The sequence below is a fragment of the Ictalurus punctatus genome, chromosome 19 (genome assembly GCF_001660625.3).
Source record: "Ictalurus punctatus breed USDA103 chromosome 19, Coco_2.0, whole genome shotgun sequence".
NCBI classification, from domain to species: Eukaryota; Metazoa; Chordata; class Actinopteri; order Siluriformes; family Ictaluridae; genus Ictalurus; species Ictalurus punctatus.
The window spans coordinates 23,941,309-23,963,937 of NC_030434.2; the positions used below are offsets into that span (position 1 = coordinate 23,941,309).

The 22,629-nt window shown below is 38.7% G+C and overlaps 2 protein-coding genes across 2 annotated transcripts in view; one reads left to right on the top strand and one right to left on the bottom strand.

Moving 5' to 3' along the window:
* The first annotated feature begins 68 nt into the window (after nt 1-68).
* Nucleotides 69-13,448, top strand: th2 (tyrosine hydroxylase 2). Its single transcript, XM_017494435.3, has 12 exons — nt 69-645; nt 2,791-2,968; nt 4,879-4,967; nt 5,386-5,453; nt 5,736-5,786; nt 7,694-7,839; nt 9,273-9,408; nt 9,498-9,567; nt 10,205-10,261; nt 10,473-10,568; nt 12,047-12,180; nt 13,011-13,448. The coding sequence occupies exons 1-12, from the start codon at nt 388-390 to the stop codon at nt 13,174-13,176; spliced, it is 1,449 nt and encodes a 482-aa protein (XP_017349924.1). The 5' UTR covers nt 69-387; the 3' UTR covers nt 13,177-13,448.
* A 7,062-nt stretch (nt 13,449-20,510) lies between these two features.
* Nucleotides 20,511-22,629, bottom strand: part of nup37 (nucleoporin 37) — a gene marked incomplete at its 5' end in the record, with an annotated part of 16,526 nt that continues 14,407 nt past the window's right edge. The window contains 5 exon segments of the mRNA NM_001201029.1: nt 20,511-20,708; nt 20,795-20,888; nt 20,978-21,028; nt 21,176-21,357; nt 21,546-21,636. Of these exon segments, the coding sequence (NP_001187958.1) occupies nt 20,595-20,708; nt 20,795-20,888; nt 20,978-21,028; nt 21,176-21,357; nt 21,546-21,636 (532 nt within the window). The 3' untranslated portion in view covers nt 20,511-20,594.

Genomic DNA, 22,629 nt, shown 5'->3' on the forward strand with positions numbered 1-22,629 from the left:
AGTAGGAGAAAGAAGATGGACATGGAAGTATAATAGCAGTAAACCATTATTATTGTTGTTGTTGTTGTTTCAGTACCTTGGAGAGTACCTCACATCCCCAATCTCCAATTTCTGTCACGGTTGATAAAAAAAGAAAGACTTTCCGAGTTCTCCTTTGGTTAAATCTAGACTGTGTGTACTGTCACACGCACGAGATCTGAGGGTCGTTTGATAACCGCTGGCTTTTTAGGCTTCTTAAAGCGCGTGACGCAGCGCTGCGCACATGGAGTCGCGCTCCTGCACCGCATTTACATAAAGACCTCACGATTTCCTCGAGTATATAAATCGCTCTGTACATGACAGGAGACGGGGGAAAAAGCCTAGACGAGAGAACTGAAGAGGGGTGAAATGAAGACGGAGAGCGTGGCGCAGAGTGTGCCTTTCAGCGGCAGAAAGCGGAGTCTCATCGAGGACGCGCGCAGAGACAGGGAGAGGGAGAGAGACAGGGAGAGAGACAGGGAGAGCACAGCTGCGTCTCCGGGTCCATCGCGCACCGGCGACAACTTGGTTTTCGAAGAGAAAAGCGGTAAAGTGACTCTCCACCTGCTCTTTACGCAGAAGAACGACAAAAATGCTGGCTTCTTCAAGGCTGGGAAAGTTTTCGAGGTGAGTCACTGAGAGCGCGCGCTCTAAAATCATTTAATATGTCAATAAATACAAAATATATAATATATATATATACAAATAATAAAAAAAATAGCATCTTAACCCCCATCAGGAGAATTAAACGCTCCTATCTGCACTAAACTGCACCTTTCACTATATCTGGGATGGTACTAGTGTGGTTTCTTTCTTTCTTTCTTTCTTTCCTTCTTAATTTCTTTCCTACTTTATTCATTTCTCTCTTTCCTCCTTTCTTTCTTCCTTCCTTCCTCTTTCTTTCCTCATTTATTTATCTCTTTCCTTCTTTCTTTGCTTCCTTCTTTCTTTCTTTCTTTCCTTCTTTCTTTCTTCTTTCCTTCCTCCTTTATTTATTCCTCTCTTTCCTCCATTGTTTTTGTACGTTTAAAATGATCTAAGCTGCACAGTAGATATTAATTCTTTTCTCGTGTAAAATAATAATAATAATAATAATAATAATAATAATAATAATAATAATAATAATAATAATAATAATAATAATAAAATACTAAAGGTACAAACGGTGCACATTCAGGGTTCCATCCCAGCGACAAGGAGAGGTACATGTTAGTACCCTTTTACATTACAGTTTAGTGCGTTTAACATTTAGAAGCACAAGAGAAAAAAAAAATCTCGAAGGAATCCTTGGTCTAAGTGGAAGATATTTCAAATGTTTGTCTCCAGAAACTTTTTTGTTGAAAATAAATTAAAAAAATAAAAAAAATCTTGAAACATGAATGATTTCTAAATGAACTGGCTGCATATTTGTCATTTGTTGAACAGATGAGACATAGGCTTATTATTATTATTATTATTATTATTATTATTATTATTATTATTATTATTATTATTATGTTTAACAAACCAGTGTATGACACTTCAAGTGTGGTCAGAGGTTCAAGACAAACATGTGTTTGTCACCAAGAATAATGTGCACAAAAACCGTTCTTGCGTGATTTATTTATGTTCGCATTTGAGGCACGCGCTCTGGTTTTGAACGTGCAGGGAATAAATAAAGATTTTTTGAAATGCTTGCTAATGAATGCTGCATTAATGATGGTTTACTGATCAATCAGCTACAACCACTTTATTATATTAGATTTATTCCCAAACAGCATTCACGCAATAACCCGTGGGGTTTATTTTAGCATTCACTCAGCAATCTCAGCGCGTGCTTTCTGTCCAATAAATGACCAGGGGTTTAGGATTCATGCGAATTGCACTGTTGATTGATATTTCGGGCTACTCCGAATTGCTACAGCAGCTCATTAAAGCAGAATCAGATGAAATGATAATAATAATAATAATAATAATAATAATAATAATAATAATAATAATAATAATAATAATGAATGAATGAATGCCTTTTATTGTCACTATACACATGTACAATGAAATTAAGAGCCACTCCTTTTAATAATAGTAGTAGTAGTAGTAGTAGTAGTAATAATAATAACAACAATAATAACAATAGTAGTAATAATAATAATAATAACAATAATAACAATAGGAAGAATAATAATAATAAGAAGAATAACAACAACAATAATAATAATAATAATAATAATAATAATAACAATGATTATTATTATTATTATTATTAGTAGTAGTAGTAGTAGTATAATAATAACAATAATAATAATAACAATGATTATTATTATTAGTAGTAGTAGTAGTATAATAATAACAATAATAATAATAACAATGATTATTATTATTAGTAGTAGTAGTAGTATAATAATAACAATAATAACAATAGGAAGAATAATAATAAGAAGAAGAATAACAACAATAATAATAATAATAATAATAATAATAATAATAATAACAATGATTATTATTATTAGTAGTAGTAGTAGTATAATAATAACAATAATAATAATAACAATGATTATTAGTAGTAGTAGTTGTAGTAGTAGTATAACAAATATAATAATAACAATAGTAGTAATAATAATAATAATAATAATAATAATAACAATGATTATTATTAGTAGTAGTTGTAGTAGTAGTATAACAAATATAATAATAACAATAGTAGTAATAATAATAATAATAATAATAATAATAATAATAATAATAATAATGATGATGATGATGATGATTTATTTATTTATTGTCTAATTAAAGACCTTTGAGGCGAAGCTGCTCCACCTGGAGAGTCGTGCTGCTCGGAGGTGTAAGAAAATGTCCCCAGATGAGCTCGAGTTCTTCATGCAGTGTGAAGTTCACAGCTCTGACACCGACGCTTTCATTAACGCGCTCAGAAGAGTCGCAGATGAAGTGCGGCTTCTGCAGGACGACCGGGGTGCGTAAACTTTCACACTGACATTTACACACTGTAGTCCAGGAAAAAAGATCGACGCCATCAGGAGAAAAAAGCATTAACCTGTACTTTTCCTTGTAGCTACCTTTGTATCTAAATTGGCTACAAAGGACATATGTTCTTGTATATAAATTATTTTTTTCAGATTAAAAAAAACGGATTAAATTAAAACACATCTTCGTAAACTGTACTTACATCAGAACTCAGCAGGAATTTGTTTATTTAACTATTTTGATTTATTTTGGTTTGGTCTATTTGACTAAGAAGGTTTTAAGCTCCGCCCACTCGACACAATGACGTCATGTTGTATATCCTTGAAAAGCCTGTGTGTATATATACGCTAGCATGTTCATAACTTTGTTGCAGATTTTTATTTGATGATTTCTGCATTATCGAGTCAGTAGAAAAAAACATGTTAGATTCCCAGACATTCGTTTTCCAGCACAAACTTAAAACCTGACAGAAAAATGTGTGTGTGTCAGGAAAGAAAGCAGAGTATTAAATGGTAAGAGACACTTTTCAGATAAAAGACATCAATGAAGGTTTCGCTGCAGAAATAAGACGCGAGTGCGACAGTCGAAGTCTCCAGAAGAACCGTGTCTGGTTCTGTAAGATACTCAATAAACCTTACAGCTCATTTCCTTATAAAACTGCACTCATTCTACCTGAGACGACTAATACATTTTTTTTTTTTTAAAGCAAAGGGTCGTCACACCAAATCTCGCCTTTGTTTCATTTATTACTGTTTACTGCTCTTTATAGTATTTTTTTTTTTAAATGGAGAAACATTTAATTTCATTATTTGTGAAGGCATCTTTGCTCTACAGCATTTCCTTGCCTGTGCCTAAGACTTTTCGCAGCACTGTTAGGCTATATGTCTCATTATGATAGGCTATACTTGTCAATTTTCTCAAACCCACACTAACTGGAGTGAAAAGACCTGAAATCACATCGTTTATTAAAAACCATTTTACTCCAAATCTGTATTTTTTCTACATTTCCTATCCCAACTAGGAAAACATTACAACATTGATTACTCTTGGATTCATGTGAGATTTTATACTGACCAAAAGACCACACACACACACACACACACACAAAAAAAAAAAACTAAGGAAAAAAGAAAAGACTTTATGAGAGTGCACGGTATTTTCTACATTAAACGATAAAGAAATGATATTTTTGTAAAAGTCCTTCTCTTGAGGATGTATTTCTAGTCATCTTTAATCAGATGAAAATATATTTGCATATGATATTCACTGGCATCATATGGCTGTTTTTTGTTAGTTTTTTTTTTTAAATGACCCTATTCTCCTGTAATGTCTCACCTTAAAGGATAATTGGACCTTAAGGACCTGCTGATATACATTTAATCTCCTTTCAAAATAATTTTTTACACTTTAAAGATGCTCTACACACACCTTCTCGGGTAAAAGATAGCAATAACAACATCATGCAACAAGTAGATCAATGAAACAGCTCTTATTAGACTGAGTATAATGTTAGTATTAATAGGCCTATTATACAGTTGAGTGCAAAAGTTTGTACCAACCCCCCCTCCAATGGTTTCTGGATGAAAAAAAGTCCAAGACGAAAGTAAAAATGAAATCATCATACACCCCCAAATTAAAGTGGGAGTGTATGTATTTGTATGTGTTTGGCAGTAGTATATGAGTTATATTTACCCAGATGTTTACCCAAGGTAATACAGGAACATCTGTACGGAATGTCCTGATCAAATGAAACGTCATCACCGCGTTCTTGTCCGATGTGTGTACAAACCTCTGCGCTCAACTCGCGTGTGCTAAACCGTGTGCGTACTGTATGACCTGAAAATAACTATTATTTATTTATTTATTTGTGTATTTATTTTGTGCCAACCCCCCTTCTAGTTCCATGGTTCCCACGGAAGATCAGTGATCTGGACAAATGCAATCATGTAATTACAAAGTACGACCCTGACCTGGACCAAGATCACCCCGTACGTAACTTTATTAATAAGTATAATAAATAAGGAATTAAACACTCCGTGTCATGCTGTTATAGAAAAATAATCGACGATGGAGTGGTGCGAGGAATGACGAGTTATCGTTACCGCTCCTAAGTAGATTCTTTTCTTCTAACAGCGTTCCCAGAAGTCTTGTATTCCTCTTACACCACAGCAACTTGAGAGAGAGAAAAAAAATCATTTAAAATTGATTTTAAAAAATGACGTCGTACTTTTTATCCATTTACAGCTGCATTTAATGTTGTGAAATGTCCACAAAGAAAGTTCCTGTTCTCGCTTACGTTATAGGAGCTAATGCTGTGGTATGAACCGGAAAACGAAGTGCAAAACCAACGACCTTTAGTATTGACCTGATAAATCTTGCAGTATTTCACATTTCTGTTCGATCCAGGGGTTTAGCGATCCGGAATACAGAAAACGGAGAGCGTTTATATCTGAACTGGCGTTCAACTTCAAACAGTAAGTAGGATCGTTAGTTATTATATTTAGAGGTATTACATTCACAGCAAAATCTCCAGTGCTGACAGAACATCTTTTAAATAAATCCATCTGAACTTACTGTAAATAAACCCTAGGAGAGTGAATGCAATGCTGTATGTGTGCACAGAACGTTGCAGCAAAAATGGAAGTGAAATTGTTTCATATGTAAAGAAAGATATCCGTGTGTGTGTGTGTGTGTGTGTGTGTGTGTGTGTGTGTGTGTGTGTGTGTGTGTTATAAAATTTTTGTAATTGTTTGCAGGGGCGACCTGTTACCACATGTCGAATATACTCCGGAAGAGGTTGCCACCTGGTGGGTTTTGCATACCAAACTGAGTATCTTAATTGTCTTCTTCTTTTTGCCCTGACTATAATAATAATAATAATAATAATAATAATAATAATAATAATAATATATAGTACACTGTAAAACATGATAGCCCCATTAAGTTATGTGAACTTATTTCTTCTCTTTAACTCCAGTTGTCATGACAAGTTTTGGATATTGAACTCAAGTTCTCAAAAATGAAACTTAAAGTAATTCATTGTCTTGACTTGTAAAACATAACTTTTTTTACTTGAAACAAAGGTTATTGTTAAGTTGAGTTCACTCACATTTTTAAGGCAGCAGGTGAACTTTCATTTCCAAATGTATTATTTATTTAAATTATTTATTCAAATTTATTATTTAAATTTCATTTCCAAATTTATGATTATTTATTAATCATCTGAAATATTTTACAGTGTAGTTGTAGTAGCAGTAGTAGTAGTAGTTGTTGTAGTAGTAATAGGTGTAGTTGTAGTAACAGTAGTAGTAGTTGTTGTAGTAGTTGTTGTTGTAGTTGTAGTTGTAGTTGTAGTAGTGGTAGTAATAGTTGTTGGTGTAGTTGAAGTAATAGTAGTAGTAGTAGTAATAGTTGTTGTAGTTGTAGTAGCAGTAGTAGTAGTTGTTGTAGTAGTAATAGGTGTAGTTGTAGTAACAGTAGTAGTAGTTGTTGTAGTAGTGGTAGTAATAGTTGTTGGTGTAGTTGAAGTAATAGTAGTAGTAGTAGTAATAGTTGTTGTAGTTGTAGTAGCAGTAGTAGTAGTTGTTGTAGTAATAGTAGTAGTTGTTGGTGTAGTTGAGGTAATAGTAGTAGTAATAGTTGTTGTTGTAGTTGCAGTAGTAGTAGTAGTAATTGTTGTAGTTGTAGTAGCAGTAGTAGTAGTTGTTGTAGTATTTGTTGTTGTTGTAGTTGTAGTAGTAGTAGTAGTAGTAGTAATAGTTGTTGTTGTTGTGGTTGTAGAAGTAGTAGTAGCTGTAGTAGTAGTAGTAGTAGTAGTAGTAGTAGTAGTTGGTGTATTTGAAGTAATAGTAGTAGTAATAATTGTTGTAGTTGTAGTAGCTGTAGTAGTAGTTGTTGTTGTAGTTGTAGTAGTAATAGTAGTAGTAGTAGTAGTAGTAGTTGTTGTGGTTTTAGTAGTAGTAGTAGTAGTTGTTATAGTTGTAGTGGTGGTAGTAGTAGTTGTAGTTGTTGTAGTAGTTATTGTTTTAGATGCAGTAATAGTAGTAGATGCAGCAGCAGTAGTAGTAGTTGTTTTAGTAGCAGAAGTAGTAGTAGTAGTAGTAGTAGTAGTAGTTGTAGTAGTAGTAGTAGTAGTAGTTGTAGTAGTAGTAGTAGTAGTTGTAGTAGTAGTAGTAGTTGTTGTTGTTTTAGTAGCAGAAGTAGTAGTAGTAGTAGTAGTAGTTGTAGTAGTTGTAGTAGTTGTAGTAGTTGTAGTAGTAGTTGTTGTTTTAGTAGCAGAAGTAGTAGTAGTAGTAGTAGTAGTAGTAGTTGTAGTAGTAGTAGTAGTAGTAGTAGTAGTTGTAGTTGTTGTAGTAGTTATTGTTTTAGATGCAGTAATAGTAGTAGATGCAGCAGCAGTAGTAGTAGTTGTTTTAGTAGCAGAAGTAGTAGTAGTAGTAGTAGTAGTAGTAGTAGTAGTAGTAGTTGTTGTTGTTTTAGTAGTAGTAGTTGTAGTAGTAGTAGTAGTTGTAGTAGTAGTAATAGCAGCAGCAGTAGTAGTAGTTGTTGTAGTAGTATTTTTTATTATTATTTTAGCATTTCAGTTCACTTGAACTATGTTTTTTTTAATTACTTAGAAATACTTTTATCTTAAAATAAATAATAACCAGCCATGTTGATGCTCAGTGTGCACCCGCGCAGGATCCTGATCCTGACATGCTTTATATTTCATTAGGAGAGAAGTGTACAGGACTTTGACCTCCATCTATCCGACTCATGCGTGCAAACAGTTCCTGGATGGCCTGCAGCAGCTGGAGAGAGAATGCGGCTATGGAGAGCACAAAATCCCTCAGCTCAGAGACGTATCCAATTTCTTGAAAGGTAACCTCTTCCTGAACCTTCATACCCTATTTTTTTTTTTTAGTAGAAACTTTGTTACAGATTTTTATTTGATGATTTCTGCATTATCGAGTCAGAACAAAAACATGTTAGATTCCCAGACATTAGTTTTCCAGCACAGAATTAAAACCTTACAGAAAAAAGTGTGTGTGTCAGGAAAGAAAGCAGAGTATTAAATGGTAAGAGACACTTTTCAGATAAAAGACATCAATGAAGGTTTTGCTGCAAAACTCAGACACGAATGCGACAGTCGAAGTCTCCAGAAGAACCGTGTCTGGTTCTGTAAGATACTCAATAAACCTTACAGCTCATTTCCTTATAAAACTGCACTCATTCTACCTGAGACTACTGTTTTTATTTGTATTTAGATTTATTTGTCACACCAAATATTGACTTTGCTTCATTTACTACCATTTACTGCTCTACAGTAAAAGGCATCTTTGCCCTACAGCATTTCTGTGCATGTGCCTAAAACTATATACGCCGTACTGTATATAGCGTAGTTCTAGTACCATCAGAAGTCACATAATTAGTTTAAAAGACTTGACCTGTGTGTGACTAAAGTGTCACTCGATCTGAATATAAATACATCTGTGAGTTTGTGAAAGAACAAGAAGCCAAGGTGCTAAAAAAAAAAAATGTTTGGTTGGAAAAACTCTCCCAGGCAATGAACATCGTGTGCAGTTACATTAAATCCATTATTACAAATGGAAAGAATAAGGAACCATGTCTAGAGGAGGCCTTCCACCAAATATTAATGGCCAGGTATTCATGAATCACCTCATCAAACAGTAACAAGCAATAAGCAATAAGGAAATGAAAGACATCTACTGACATCTAGTGATGCATTAGGGAATCACATACAATGTATGCATATATATATATATATATATATATATATATATATATATATATATATATATATATATATATATATACACACTCTGTACGCTCTTAACACAAATTATTTAGTTTCCTTAACTCAAGTCAAATCAAATGTAAATGAATACATTTTGGAATATAATTAGGAATTCTGCAAATGATTTTTCATATATATGACTGGATACTGTAGATCTGTAGCTGCTGCTGCAATCAGACTGAATCGTAGAAATCCACTCATACCGAATACCGTGTAAACACACTCGGTACTGTGTGTCTTTACTCTTCTACACCTGTATAATGATTTATAATCTCATTACCCGGTGTCACCCAGAAGACGACGAGGTTCCCTTTCGAGTTTCTTCCTCATGCCGTCTCAGGGAGGTTTTCCTCGCTGCTTTGTGACTATGTCTATCATTCTGTAGAAATAAAAATTGATATCCCTTCCAGTAAAAAAAAAAGAAGAAAAAAAAAAGGTAGATTGTTCACTTTGACCGGAGCGATTGATGGTATTTATGATGTGTTTGCGTTTTCAGAAAAGACAGGCTTCCAGCTGCGCCCAGTCGTGGGTTTGCTGTCGGCGCGGGACTTCCTGGCGAGTCTGGCGTTCAGAGTGTTCCAGTGCACGCAGTACATTCGCCATTCCTCATCACCCATGCACTCTCCAGAGCCGTACGTCCCCACATACGCTCTACACTTGTTATTCAGTCCCACACTCGCAAGCGAACACAAGCTGACCGGGTTTTATTTAATGAATTCAGGGACTGCTGTCACGAACTGCTCGGACACATCCCCATGCTCACGGACAAGGAGTTCGCTCAGTTTTCACAGGTATTCACTTTTAACTTTACAGATTTCTATTTCCATTGTTATTAAACAATATATATATACAGTTAAAACTTTTGTACAAGTCCCTTAAGCTTTTTGTTTGTTTGTTTTTGTTTTGCAGAGGTGGAAAAAGTAGAAAGAAACTGTACTTAAGTAGAAGTATGAATCTTATTAAAAGTCTTACTCAGTCAAATGTAGATACTTAAGTAAAAGTTAAAAAGTATCTAAATTTAAACATAAATATTTTCTACCTGAGCAAAAAGTAAAAGGTTTTTTTCCCCGCCCTTTATATGATCAAATAAGAGGGGGAATGGTGGATTAGTCGTTATCATGTATGTTTGCCTCGCACCTCTGGGTTCAACTCCCAATTTGCCCATTTGACTCGTGGTGTTTGAGATTTTTAAGATGCACTTTGAAGGTTCAAAGGAAAATGTAAGGAGTCCAACGTACTCCAGTAAAAGTATTGCGTTTCAATAAAACTTGAATAAAGTACAAATCTTCCACACACACAAAAAAGCTACAGTAACAAAGAACTATTACTGAAGTCATTTCCACCCCTGCTGTTTCGTTTAAGTTGTAGTTTGCTAATTTATTTCAGAAGACGAACGTGTGGACTTCAGTTGTTTCATTTTCTTCACAGGAGATTGGTCTCGCCTCTCTTGGAGCATCTGATGAGGATATCGAAAAGCTGTCTACTGTAAGGAGCTTTTTTACTGAGAATTAAGTATGAAAGAAGTACGAGCGCTGATCAAATGCCTAAATCTACTGACATCTAGTGGTTATGTTGGGAAATGACATGCAATTATTTAAATTTTTTTGAAACCTGAAAGTTTCATGATAGACTTTCAGCATTCCAAACCTTAATGAAATATATGACTTACTGCGTATGTTCTCGTTTTCTTCCACAGCTCTACTGGTTCACGGTCGAGTTTGGGCTCTGCAAGCAGAACGGGGAAGTAAAGGCGTACGGTGCCGGCCTCTTATCTTCCTATGGAGAACTTTTGGTGAGAAAAAAAAACTTCATACGTAATCTAAAAGGAAGCAATTCAACATTCAACTGCTAAATATGTACACTAATAATAAAATGAGCTGTAATTTTATTAGCCTATAATCTGAACCAGGAGTACAAATGTGTGAGAATTTGTGTCTCGGTGAAAAGTGAAAGCGGCCGAAAGTCACTTACATTTACATTTTATATTTACGACTGTTGGCGGATGTGCTTCTCCAGAGAGACTTACATACATCTCATACAACTGAGCAGTTGAGGGTTAAAGGCCTTGCTCAAGGGCCCAACAGTGGTAGCTTAGCAGTGCTGGGATTTGAACTCATGACCATCAGTAGATCATCAAACAGGGTATACACTCAAGCGTTTGGTATTAAAATATCGTCTGCGTTTGTTTGAATCTATTCACATTTTTTATGAGATTGGGTTCTTAACTGAATTGATTGCATGAAAAACTCCTGAAATGAACAGACATATTGTAAATACGGGTTGTAGTGGTATCTGCCTATACAAATAAAAGCATAGAGTTTATTGGCTGTAATAAATGTAGAATAAAAGAAGAAAGAAAAAAAGGAGATCTGGAGCGAGTCCTTGAAAAGTCGAAGTAAAAACGAAACGCGTATACTATTTTCGGAGGAACAAAAATCCTCGACGACAGACTCGTGCGATATTTCTAATCACGCTGAACGATTTGATACGATCAAAATGGAGACAGTAGACGACGGCGTAATAACATTATCGGCTGCGCAGTCGGGAACCGCTTGGTGGCAGCGCCGAGCGTGAAAAACTCAGCTGGATGCAGGATGAAATAACTATACGCCCGGTTCACGGTTACCGAGTCAAACATACTGTAACTAGAAAGAAAGAAAACAAGGACGCCCACAAGTCCGATAGAGCGTAGGGCTTCCAGTCGGTGTGGGTTCATATCTGAGTTGAAAACACCAGCGCAAATCATTCCAGACTCATGCAGCTCATGTCTTGTTTTATTGAGAAGAAAAAGGATTTCTGAGCGATAGGGTACGCTAACTCGTAGTAGCGTACGCCGATGTTAAATTGCGGAGCTCCTGTGCGGAATGTGTAAAGCTCGTCAGGTCTGGTAATAAAATCGATCATCAGAATAAACATCACTGGGTATGATGGAAATGTAGAATACTGTGCATTAGTACTAATGAGCTAAATCGTATGAAGTGTCAGTTATACCCAGGTAATAAATCTGGGTATATGAAATCATATGAAACAGGCTATATTACTGAAGTATTTATGATGCGAGTTAATAGTGGATCAAATCAAATATTTACGTTTAAAAAAACAAACAAACAACAAAAAAAAACATTCAGAGTTAACGTGATGAGATGCTATAGGCTATGCGTTATGGCATGAACGCATCGTGTTTGTATTAATCATACAGATGCTTTCAGGAATAGATTCGAATTTGCGAGACCAGTTTTTAAATACACGGCTCTCTCTGTGTTCCTCTAGTATGCTCTCTCTAACGAACCCGAGTACAAGCCGTTCGTCCCCGCCGAGACGGCGGTCCAGCCGTACCAGGATCAGACGTACCAGCCCGTGTACTTTGTCTCCCAGAGCTTTGATGATGCTACCCACAGGATAAGGTGAATCCTTATACCGTATATCGCGCTTATATATATATATAGGGGTCGGGTTGGGGTCAGGACAGACGAATAGCTTTTAAACAGAAGAGAAACGTAACAGCGGAACTAATGAGAGTAGTTAAATACACACAGATGTGTCTGCAGGTTGTCGCTTAAGACTTGCTATGGAGTATTAACAGGTTTTTAATGCTTTTCCTGCTCTTTAATACTAAGGCTGTAAATAATGGCATCGTGACGGTATTCCTTTCTTCAGACCACGTTTAAAATGTTTAGTAACGAACGGAACAAATGATAAAACGCCGAGTAATGTCTACGAACATAACCGTGTAATCGTTAAAAGGATGACGACGGTTTAAAACTTAATAGTTTCGCGGTTTATGAAATAGCGAACATAGCTTGAAACGTAGCGATGTTTAATAAGCAAAGAATACGAGGAAAGAAAATGTTTAGTGGGAGGTTTGAAGAACGTTGAACGTTGAAGAGACATTTACAATGCTTTTACGATGGTGAAAAAAATGTTTAAAAATAAACAACAGATGTGACGATAATAAAATGTTACATTCCATAAAACATTTAAAAGCTTGAATGAGTTTAAAAATGTCAAAATTGAAAATCCGTGTTCAGTGAACAAGAATAAAAAGGTTTAAAATATTTGATCGATTCTTCAAATTGTTACACACTGTTTAGTAATATTCGTCGCTAAGATGTTCAGTAATGAAATGGACGACTTCCCGAGATGACCGATACTAATAAACTGTGTAAGAACGGTTTTAAAATGTTAACGTGACTGCTGATATAAAATATAAGCGCTAATGATCTTCCGTCTCCAGGCGGTACTCCTCCACCATCCCGAAGCCGTTCTCCATCAGATACGACCCGTACACCTGCTCCACGGAGATCCTGGACCGACCCGCTAAGATCCAGAACGTTCTGGGCCAAATGAGAGAGGAGCTGAAGATCCTGCACAGCGCGTTAGAGAGACTGGGCCAAAGATGAGCCTGAAAGCCTGGTTTCGTCTTTAATCGCGAATTATTCAACACCCACGTGGAGAAAATTAGATGTATACACAGTGTAAATATATCTCACGCTCATCCTGCATGCTGTTCTTCAGTAGACTCTCTCTCTGTGTCTGTGTGTGTGTGTTCAACAGATATACGTGCCCTTAATAAAGCTTTATTTTTGACTATTCATTCTGTAATTGTGTCGAGTTTTACATTTATATTTACCAAGAGATACACTCATCCAGAGACCCAGAAGTGCGATCTTCACCGGACAACATCCGCACGCTAGTACAAACGGTATATTTTGAACTAAACGGTACATAAAAATCATTTCGAACCCTCCAAAAATGTTTAAACACATCCCAGGCAACACGCTCATTTGTAATATAAGCTTACTTTGCTCCATTTCGCTCTCAAATGACTAACGGGGTTTAGTTTCAGCGTTGAATTAGCAACGACACAAAATGTGGTTAATGAGCATTCGTGCTAACGGCACGAGGACGTTAAGGGCATTCTGATGATTTACTCGGAACGTGTTTTCCCCACTCAATAGTAAGCTGTAATTCAAGCTATCACTCAGGTCAAAGTGCTATACTCTCAAATTGACCTTATCAGCTGATCAAAGAAAAATATAAACAAAATGGCAGCTCAGGCTACACGGACACCGTAGCGATAACGACAACCCCGCTGAGTCCTAGCTAGGATCAGCTAATGAGCCAGTATAATTATTACTAATAGTAATAATTTGAAATAAACAGACCTTTGATGTCACTAGGTGCTTTTCTAAAAAGCCACTCTCTGTAGGAAGTGTATTTCTGAAACGTGGATGTTATTTGTGTCCCGCTGATATTCCATCGATCAAATACTCTCATTCATATCTATCGACGATGAAGTAAAAGTAAAGTTAAAAGACATTTTAAGAGCAAACAATCGATGTATACTGTGTGCAAGTAGGAATCGACAGTTCTAGTCCTGTTTTGTTGCTAATTTAGGAGTCTGAAATTCCTTTAATGTATACTTCAATCAAGAAGGATGCTATTAAAGAAGAACTACTTCTATAATCAATTCTTACCTAAGCACTGGCTATGTACCTAAATCACTTAAATTAGCAGTTATTAAACCCTTGATTAAAAAAAATGATCTTGACCCGTCTCAATTGTCCAGCTATAGACCGATATCAAATCTCCCCTTCATCTCTAAGATTTTAGAAAAGGTTGCAGCAAAGCAGTTATGCTCGTACTTAGATAGGAATAACATTCATGAAATGTATCAGTCAGGATTTAGACCTCATCATAGCACAGAGACAGCGCTGGTTAAAGTAGTAAATGACCTTCTACTGACCTCTGATCAGGGTTGTGTCTCGCTGCTTGTGTTACTCGACCTTAGTGCAGCTTTTGATACTATAGATCACACTATTCTCCTTGATAGATTAGAAAATGTTGTTGGTATTAAGGGAACAGTCCTGTCCTGGCTCAGGTCTTATCTGACTGATCGTTATCAGTTCGTAGATGTAAATGGTGATTTCTCCATGCGTACTGAGGTTACTTTTGGAGTTCCACAGGGTTCTGTTTTAGGCCCACTGCTCTTTACTTTATATATGCTACCCCTAGGTCAAATTATTCGTAAACATGGAATTAGCTTCCACTGTTATGCTGATGATACACAGCTGTATGTTTCAGCGAAGCCAGAGGACAGACAGAAGCTTAGTAAAGTTGAGGATTGCGTAAAGGACATTAGACATTGGATGTTAATTAACTTCCTTCTGCTTAATTCTGATAAAACAGAAATACTTTTATTAGGCCCACGTGTAGCTAGAAGTATTCTTTCTGATCACATGGTTACTCTGGATGGTCTTTCTGTTTCATCATGTACAGCAGTTAAAGACCTTGGAGTGATTATTGACTCCAGCCTATCATTTGATGCTCATGTAGATAATATTACTAGGATAGCCTTCTTTCATCTCAGAAATATTTCTAAGATAAGAAACATATTGTCACTACATGATGCGGAAATACTAGTTCATGCGTTCGTCACCTCTAGATTAGATTACTGTAATGCCTTACTGTCTGGATGTTCCAGTAGGAACATAAATAAGCTCCAGTTAGTCCAGAATGCAGCTGCTAGAGTCCTAACTAGAACTAGAAGATACGACCAGATCACACCGATATTATCAATACTGCATTGGATCCCAGTGAAATCTCGCATTAATTATAAAATACTTTTATTAACCTATAAAGCACTGAACGGTCTCGCGCCACAATATCTAAGCGACCTTTTGGTTTTATATGATCCGCCACGCCTACTTAGATCAAAAGATGCAGGCTATCTGACGGTACCTCGAATAGTGAAGGCTACAGCAGGGGGAAGAGCTTTCTCTTATAGAGCCCCACAGTTATGGAACAGTCTTCCTATTAGTGTTCGGGACTCAGACACAGTCTCAGTGTTTAAGTCTAGGCTTAAAGCGTATTTGTTTACTCAAGCCTACCCTGACTAGATTCTGTTCTACTTTCTCCCTCTCTCCTTTCGCGAGCCCCACACGAATTTATGGAGATACTAGAGATCCAGATCCTTTCTGCCTCTGGATGGAGCTCAAATCTTCTTTAATTCCAGACTGCTGGGACTACGGCTGCTCTTAACGCCATACAGACTTCATATAAATCCATAATGAACTCTTTCACACTATCTGTTGTTACCCAGATGAGGACGGGTTCCCTTCTGAGTCGGGTTCCTCTCAAGGTTTCTTCCTCTTAAAACATCTTAGGGAGTTTTTCCTCGCCACCGTCGCCACTCAGTGGCTTGCTCAGTTGGGATAAATTCACACCTTTAATATCTGTACACCGTGTTGATATTTCTGTAAAGCTGCTTTGAGACAATGTCTATTGTAAAAAGCGCTATACAAATAAAATTGAATTGAATTGAACTACTTCCAGCGTTTGACCTTTCGGTAACCTTGACCCTATCTGGATCAATTCCAAAATCCGATAATTCTTTGGTTAGAATGAGATTTCCGTATGAATCGTAGCACTTATTCTTGAGAATTTACACTTGCAGTACAAGAATCTCGGACGGACGCGCGTAAACATAACGCCTCCACCACCTAGTGATGGAAATGTAAAAAATTTAAGCCTACAAAACGTCCAAACCTACAGCACTTTCTGATAGAAAACAGCTGCCCAAACCCACTATGACCACACTTCAGCGATCATCATTAAAATCCTTTTTTTTTTTTCTTTTCTTTTAAATCAGCTATATTTTTTCCATCCTTTCCCACAAGTCGTCCATTACAGATTATGCAAAACGTACGTTCACCCCTAATAAATATTCGGAATAGTCCGCGATGAAGTCGCATCTTCACCAGGAACTCGCACGATCCGAATCTCCTGAAGATCAGGAGAAGATGAAACGCGAGCTCCGTTGTTCTTTCTTTCTTGACTTGCAGTCAGACTGAGATGAGGTCACTCGGAAGTACGACCCTGTTACGGACCGACGGCAAGCTTTAAAATTGAGTTACCAACAAAAACATTTCAGGAAATCCCAAGACTGTGCTAAACGCCTTCACGCTTTTTAGCGCCAATCTCACGCCCACTAATTGTAAAAGCTAAAAACAGTGTGTTTTAATTCTAAGTTGAAGGGAAAAAAAAATTTAACCATGCAACTCGTTAAACAGGAAAATGCAGCAGAGGAACCTTGTTTAAAAAAAACAAACAAACAGTTAATAAGCAGCTCGTGCACTTATTAAAAGGTTGTTAAATATAATGATAATGAGTCTTTATTGGTCATATATACGTTACAGCAGAGTGAAATTCTTTTCTTCTTCGTATATCCCAGCATGTTAGGAAGTTGGGGTCAGAGTGCAGGGTCAGCCATGATACAGCGCCCCCTGGAGCAGAGAATGTTAAGTTGCAACAGTGGCAGCTTGGCAATGCTGGAGCTTGAACCCCCGACTTTCCGATCAGTAACCGTAAATAAAAACGGTAACACTGCTCATTCGCCAGACTACAGCAGGTCGAGTCTGGCCGATTATCATCCCGTCGATGCGCTTTGATTATTCGTGGTCGCACTTTTTCTGGAGCACGAGCCACCGTGGACCTTTTCCAACCGGTCCTCTTGAGAAGTTTGCCTGGTTACTCTTCGCTTCAGTTCTCGAGTCCAAATAAGACCACCCTGCAGCACTGCCCACAAAACCCAGCTGCTCGAAAAGCTCCTTCAATGACGTGACGTCAAGGTTAAACCTGATAACCGCCAACTTTTAACACGAAGCGAAAGAAATCCAGGATGTAAATAAAGATCTGGAAGACACGGCGATTCGCAGAAAAGATTTAAGAGAGAGTTCAGAAGCACACGAGTGATTAATCACGGCCCATATCTCATCTTACACGCTGCGCGATCCAGTCCGCAAATCCCAGTGCAGAACCGCAGCCTGGATCCAAAATCGAGCCAGGATCAAAACACACGTGCGTTGCCATAGCATTAAGATAAGCATCGAGGCCTTCTGGTGCACTTTTTGCAGCTCGCATTTATTTTACACACAAATCCCCAAGCGCTTATCGTACTGCCACAAAATGTGTGTCAGCATCGCCATGGATATCAGCAGCTCCGGAGGTCGAGGAGTTCGATGGGAATTCGGGAATACCCAGAAACTCAGCAGCCGAATCTCGCTCATGCCGTAATATTAATTAACTGTCTTAATACATGATTAACCAACTCATGTACTGACTTAAATACAGACTTGAGAAGGTTCGCCCGAGTCTAAACCTCCTCTGAAACAGCATTCACACCTCTCGCACGTCTCTCCTATCTCCCGTCTCAAACTACATCCTTAAAAACAAATCTGTGAATCTGTGATCTCCTCAGCTGTAGCGCATAAGCGACCACCAGATGGCAACCTTTGATCAAACTCATCCCAAGCCTCCTTTATTGATCGCATGGCTCTTGTGAGAACCCTGGCTGCTTCTGGTTCCTGACTCTTCAGCCACTCTGGGAGTTATTATGTCCTTTGGAAAGACGTGTGTGTGTGAGGAGAGATGTGGTGGCGGTTGACGTCGACTTTGCACAACGCAGATGTTCCAGCGCTCGCTTCACACCACATTGGACTTGTTCAAACAAAGCCGGAGAACCTGGAGAGCGGTACCGTGTTATGATTGTGGACGGTGGTTTTGCTGCTGAGCTCCAAGAAACACAGAGGACTGACTAAAGAGTCGAGGTTCCCCCAAAACCTCCTTCTGTAACCAGCCGTCTCAGCTGTACTACAGCACACACAGCCGTGTACGTCTTCAGCACAGTATGGCTGATTGTTACACTCCGATCACGTGCACACACACACGCACAGGCCTAGAAAAGCAAGTGCACCAAGACAGGAGCGCGATAGCATGATAAGAGGACTTGATGTACATACAGAGAGAAGAAATATTTCCAATGAAGATGAATCGTCTTAGCAGGATCGTTCCTCTTGCCATTTTGCACAAAGTACACAATTCAGATCAAATACACAATCACTCACAACACAGCCCTGTCCTATGCTGCGATGGCCTCAGGACTGCGATTATCACATGGACGTTATCGCTGTGGTCGCTGGGACGACGGTTGCAGCGATGGCCTTGGGACTGCGATTACCACATGCAGTTTTACACTCGGGTCTCCTTTAGTGAACAGTGGACTAGTTCAACAAACAGACTTCATATACACACCATGACGAACTTTCTTTCACTTTCACACTATCCGTCGTCACCCAGACGAGGACGGGTTTCCTTCTGAGTCCGGTTCCTCTCAAGATTTCTTCCTCGTATCATCTCAGGGAGTTTTTCCTCACCACTGACTCACGCAATAGAGATAAATCCACACGCTTAAAATCTCCATCCTGTGTTTATACGTTTCTGTAAAGCTGCTTTGAGACAACGTCCATTGTTAAAAGCGCTACACAAATCAAACTGAATTGAATTGTCCACTTAATTCCTTATTTCCTGTCCAATTCCCAGTCTGACTTTACTAATGTCAGGACAACTCCCCCCCCCCCAAATATACCTTATAACGATACCTTATGTGATTTGCTTATTTGCTTTACTGAGGTATAAACTGAATTGTGCACCAAGTTCACTAAATTACACAGCTTATGATTATTAACCGACTCGCATACTGACTTACTGACTCAATAACTAACGAGTACTTACTGAATCAAGTACTTAATTACTTATTAACTGACTCAAATACGCATTTACTCACTTATTAACTGACTCAAGCTCTTACTGACGTATTAACGGACTTAAACGTCCGACTGACCTGAGTACTGACCTTACATACTGACTTATTACCGTCTCACTGTGTTTCTAACAGACTCACATTTTAACTTAAGTTATTAACTGATGCATGCACTTACAAACTTAGGAGTTATATACTAACTTAACGACCGACTCGTGTGCCGACTTTACTCACTGACTTAAGTACTTAACGACTGACTCGTGTATCGACTCAACTGACCCGAGTACTGACTTATTAAATGACTTCATTGCTGACGTAAGTTAAAGCGTCAGTCAGTTAATAAGACAGTAAATACTTATTAACCTAAGACTTGTATACTAACTTACTGACTGACTCGTTTACTGACTTACTGACTTTATTCAATAACTTTATTGACTTTACTGAATGGTTTAAGTACTGGTATATAAAGACATTTTAACTCGCATACTGACTGACTGACTTGTTTACTTGTTTACAGTTGTGTACTTGTTAATTGATTGAATACTTTAATTCATCAATTACCAAACATTGCGTGCTGAATTATTTACTGACTTGACTTATTAACTGATGACATAAAAATATGGTGTCCAAAGTGTCCTATAGCAAAGCTTGTTCGCTTAGTCCATGTGTTTAAGGCAGTTTTAGTTTCTCCTGTCACTCCTATGTGAGGAGATAATTGTACACTACAGCTGAAATGAATGAACAGGTCTAGTAGGTGGTGTAGGTGTGTTTACCCCGCCCATCGCCAATAACAACCCGGGTCCTACTTTCTGGTTCGGTGGTGAATGAGAAACAGAAACTTGCAGGCCACGCCACTACTGAGATTTCTGTTTCTGTTGAAAGGATTAAGAGTAATCGGTCCAGGTTCGGCGTACACGGCAATATTTACCCGGCTCGTGCTGTCCTAAACAGTGCGTCTGTGTGAAAAGGAGCGATCTGAAAGTAGGTCATTGTTCTCCTCTCCTCTCCGGTGTAATGGGACGTCGCAGACACGACACTTTGCAGAAACACATGGGGGCGTGAACAAAAGCCGAGAGGAAAGAAGAGCCATTGTCTGACGAGGGCGAGTGAAAACACGGGGCGAGAACTCGTGAAAAAAACAAACAAACAAGCAAATTTATTAAAGAAGTGAGCTGCAAACGTAGAAGCATTCTTCAGAGGTCTGAGGAAAAAGCCGGCTCACATCTCGGTCATCCAGAAAGAGAGCTTTCGGTCTCCACCGATCACGCACAGGGGGAGCGTTCTATGCCAGCTCAGACCCGAGCCCACGACGGACGAGCCGATCATCACGGGCTGAAACGGTATTCATACAGAACGAGGCATGAGGTGCGACAGACTGACACTTAACACGTGATAAAACACTCTCTACACACACTGACCTGAGGGTGACTGAGGTGATGCACCAGTAACTGACTGCTCATCTTTCCCGGACAGCCGGTGGTGGCGAAAAGATTTTCGTTTGCTCTCGACCACCTGACAGACGCAGAACACGTACGGATGAAAGACGGTCGTCGTCGCTGACGACGAGAGCGAGAGATTGGAACGGAAAGGTCGGAGCTTACCTGAACAGTCGCGCTTTGTCCAAATGCACTGGCCTCTTGTCCTGAGGATAACTGTGAGAAAAAAAGAAATCGTTCGTTTATCTCCTGGTGCGCGTGCTTTATGATTTCTTACCCGTAAGTACAGCTTCTAAACTCTAAAACAAATGGATCAATCATATTTTCAGATTCTCAAAAAGAGAGGGCTAAATGGGTTCTTACCTAGAGCGTGTAATATCCCAGATCACCCAGTCGCTACCCACCACGGCGCCCACTTTGATGGTGTTCGTGAGGCACCAGTCAGCAGACATGAGGGGCATCTGCCCGCTGTCCAGAGACAGAATGGCCTGCTGGGTGACGAGGTCGTAGAAACGTACGGTGCCCTTTTTCTCCGCCACCATCAGCTGCGAAGAAGCAGAGAGAGAAAGCTCCTCAGCATCCTTATTACTTTTGGACAGAAAACGGCCGAGTGCATTTATTACCGACGGAGACAAAGAAAAGATCTGTATCAAGGCTAAGACTGTCTGTGCTCCCCACTGAGAACACCCTGTGCTTGAACTGAGGTGAGGGTACTCGCAGTACATGAGCTCACCTTAAACATCTCCTCAGGATGCCAGCACACAGTGACACCTGGTGACCACAATCGTAATGACATGGTTTCATTCCCTTCCAGATCCCAAATCCTGCAGGAGGGAGGAGGAAAAAAAATAGTCCACACGTTATTATTTCTAAGGCTCTAGTTTCAAGGTCAACTCCATATATATACCCCGAGCGTCCCGATTAAAGATCCGACGTTACGATGGACCCTCTAGACATTCGAGCTAAGGCGACGCACGTCAATAACACGTCCACGAAGCCAAATTAGTACGATATCCTGCCTGTATATCTGAACAGGTTGCGGTGGGAGCGTAGCTATCTTTAAGCGAGGCACTCTGACGGACTGAGCTTACGCCACGTGCCCTATTAACGCTGAAAGACGTCTATCTGTTCTTCCAGTTCAATCTCAGCGCAAGACGTAATTCGAGCAAAAACCTGGCGTGAAGAGGACGAGAGGTCCGAGGAAAAGTACACACACCAGCCAGATGGAGGAAATAAAAGTAGCCAGAACTGGGACAGTAAGCCATCTTTGTCTTTATGTGCTCTAAATCTCCACACACACACACACACACACACACACACACACACACACACACACACACATACATACACACATACATACACACACACCACACACACACAGGAAGTCTAAAAAAAGCAAAAACAAATCAAACGAAGCAGAGGCCTAAAAAAAGGAAGGAAAAAAAAAAAGGAACTGCACTGTCAAAAACAGTCTCAATCAAACGACCAATTAAAGACACAAAAGGAAGTGGAGGAGGTATTGTGTGATAAAAATATCCTCTTCGAGCGCCGATACCCGCTGAGCACGGATGTGAAGTTCAGAGGTTGTTTCGGTTCCGACGAGAGCTTTAAACACCACGGATGAAAAATATGACGAGAGCTAGGCTTCTGAAGGGGAAAAAAAGCTTTTAGTCAGACTGATAACTTACAGTAAAGTGTGTGTGTGTGTGTGTGTGTGTGTGTGTTGGAATGGAGGAAATGTTCAGCTCTTTGGCTGCTGCCCCACTGATCACCCAGTGACGAACGAGCAATAAAAGACATTCACTGGGGTATTATGA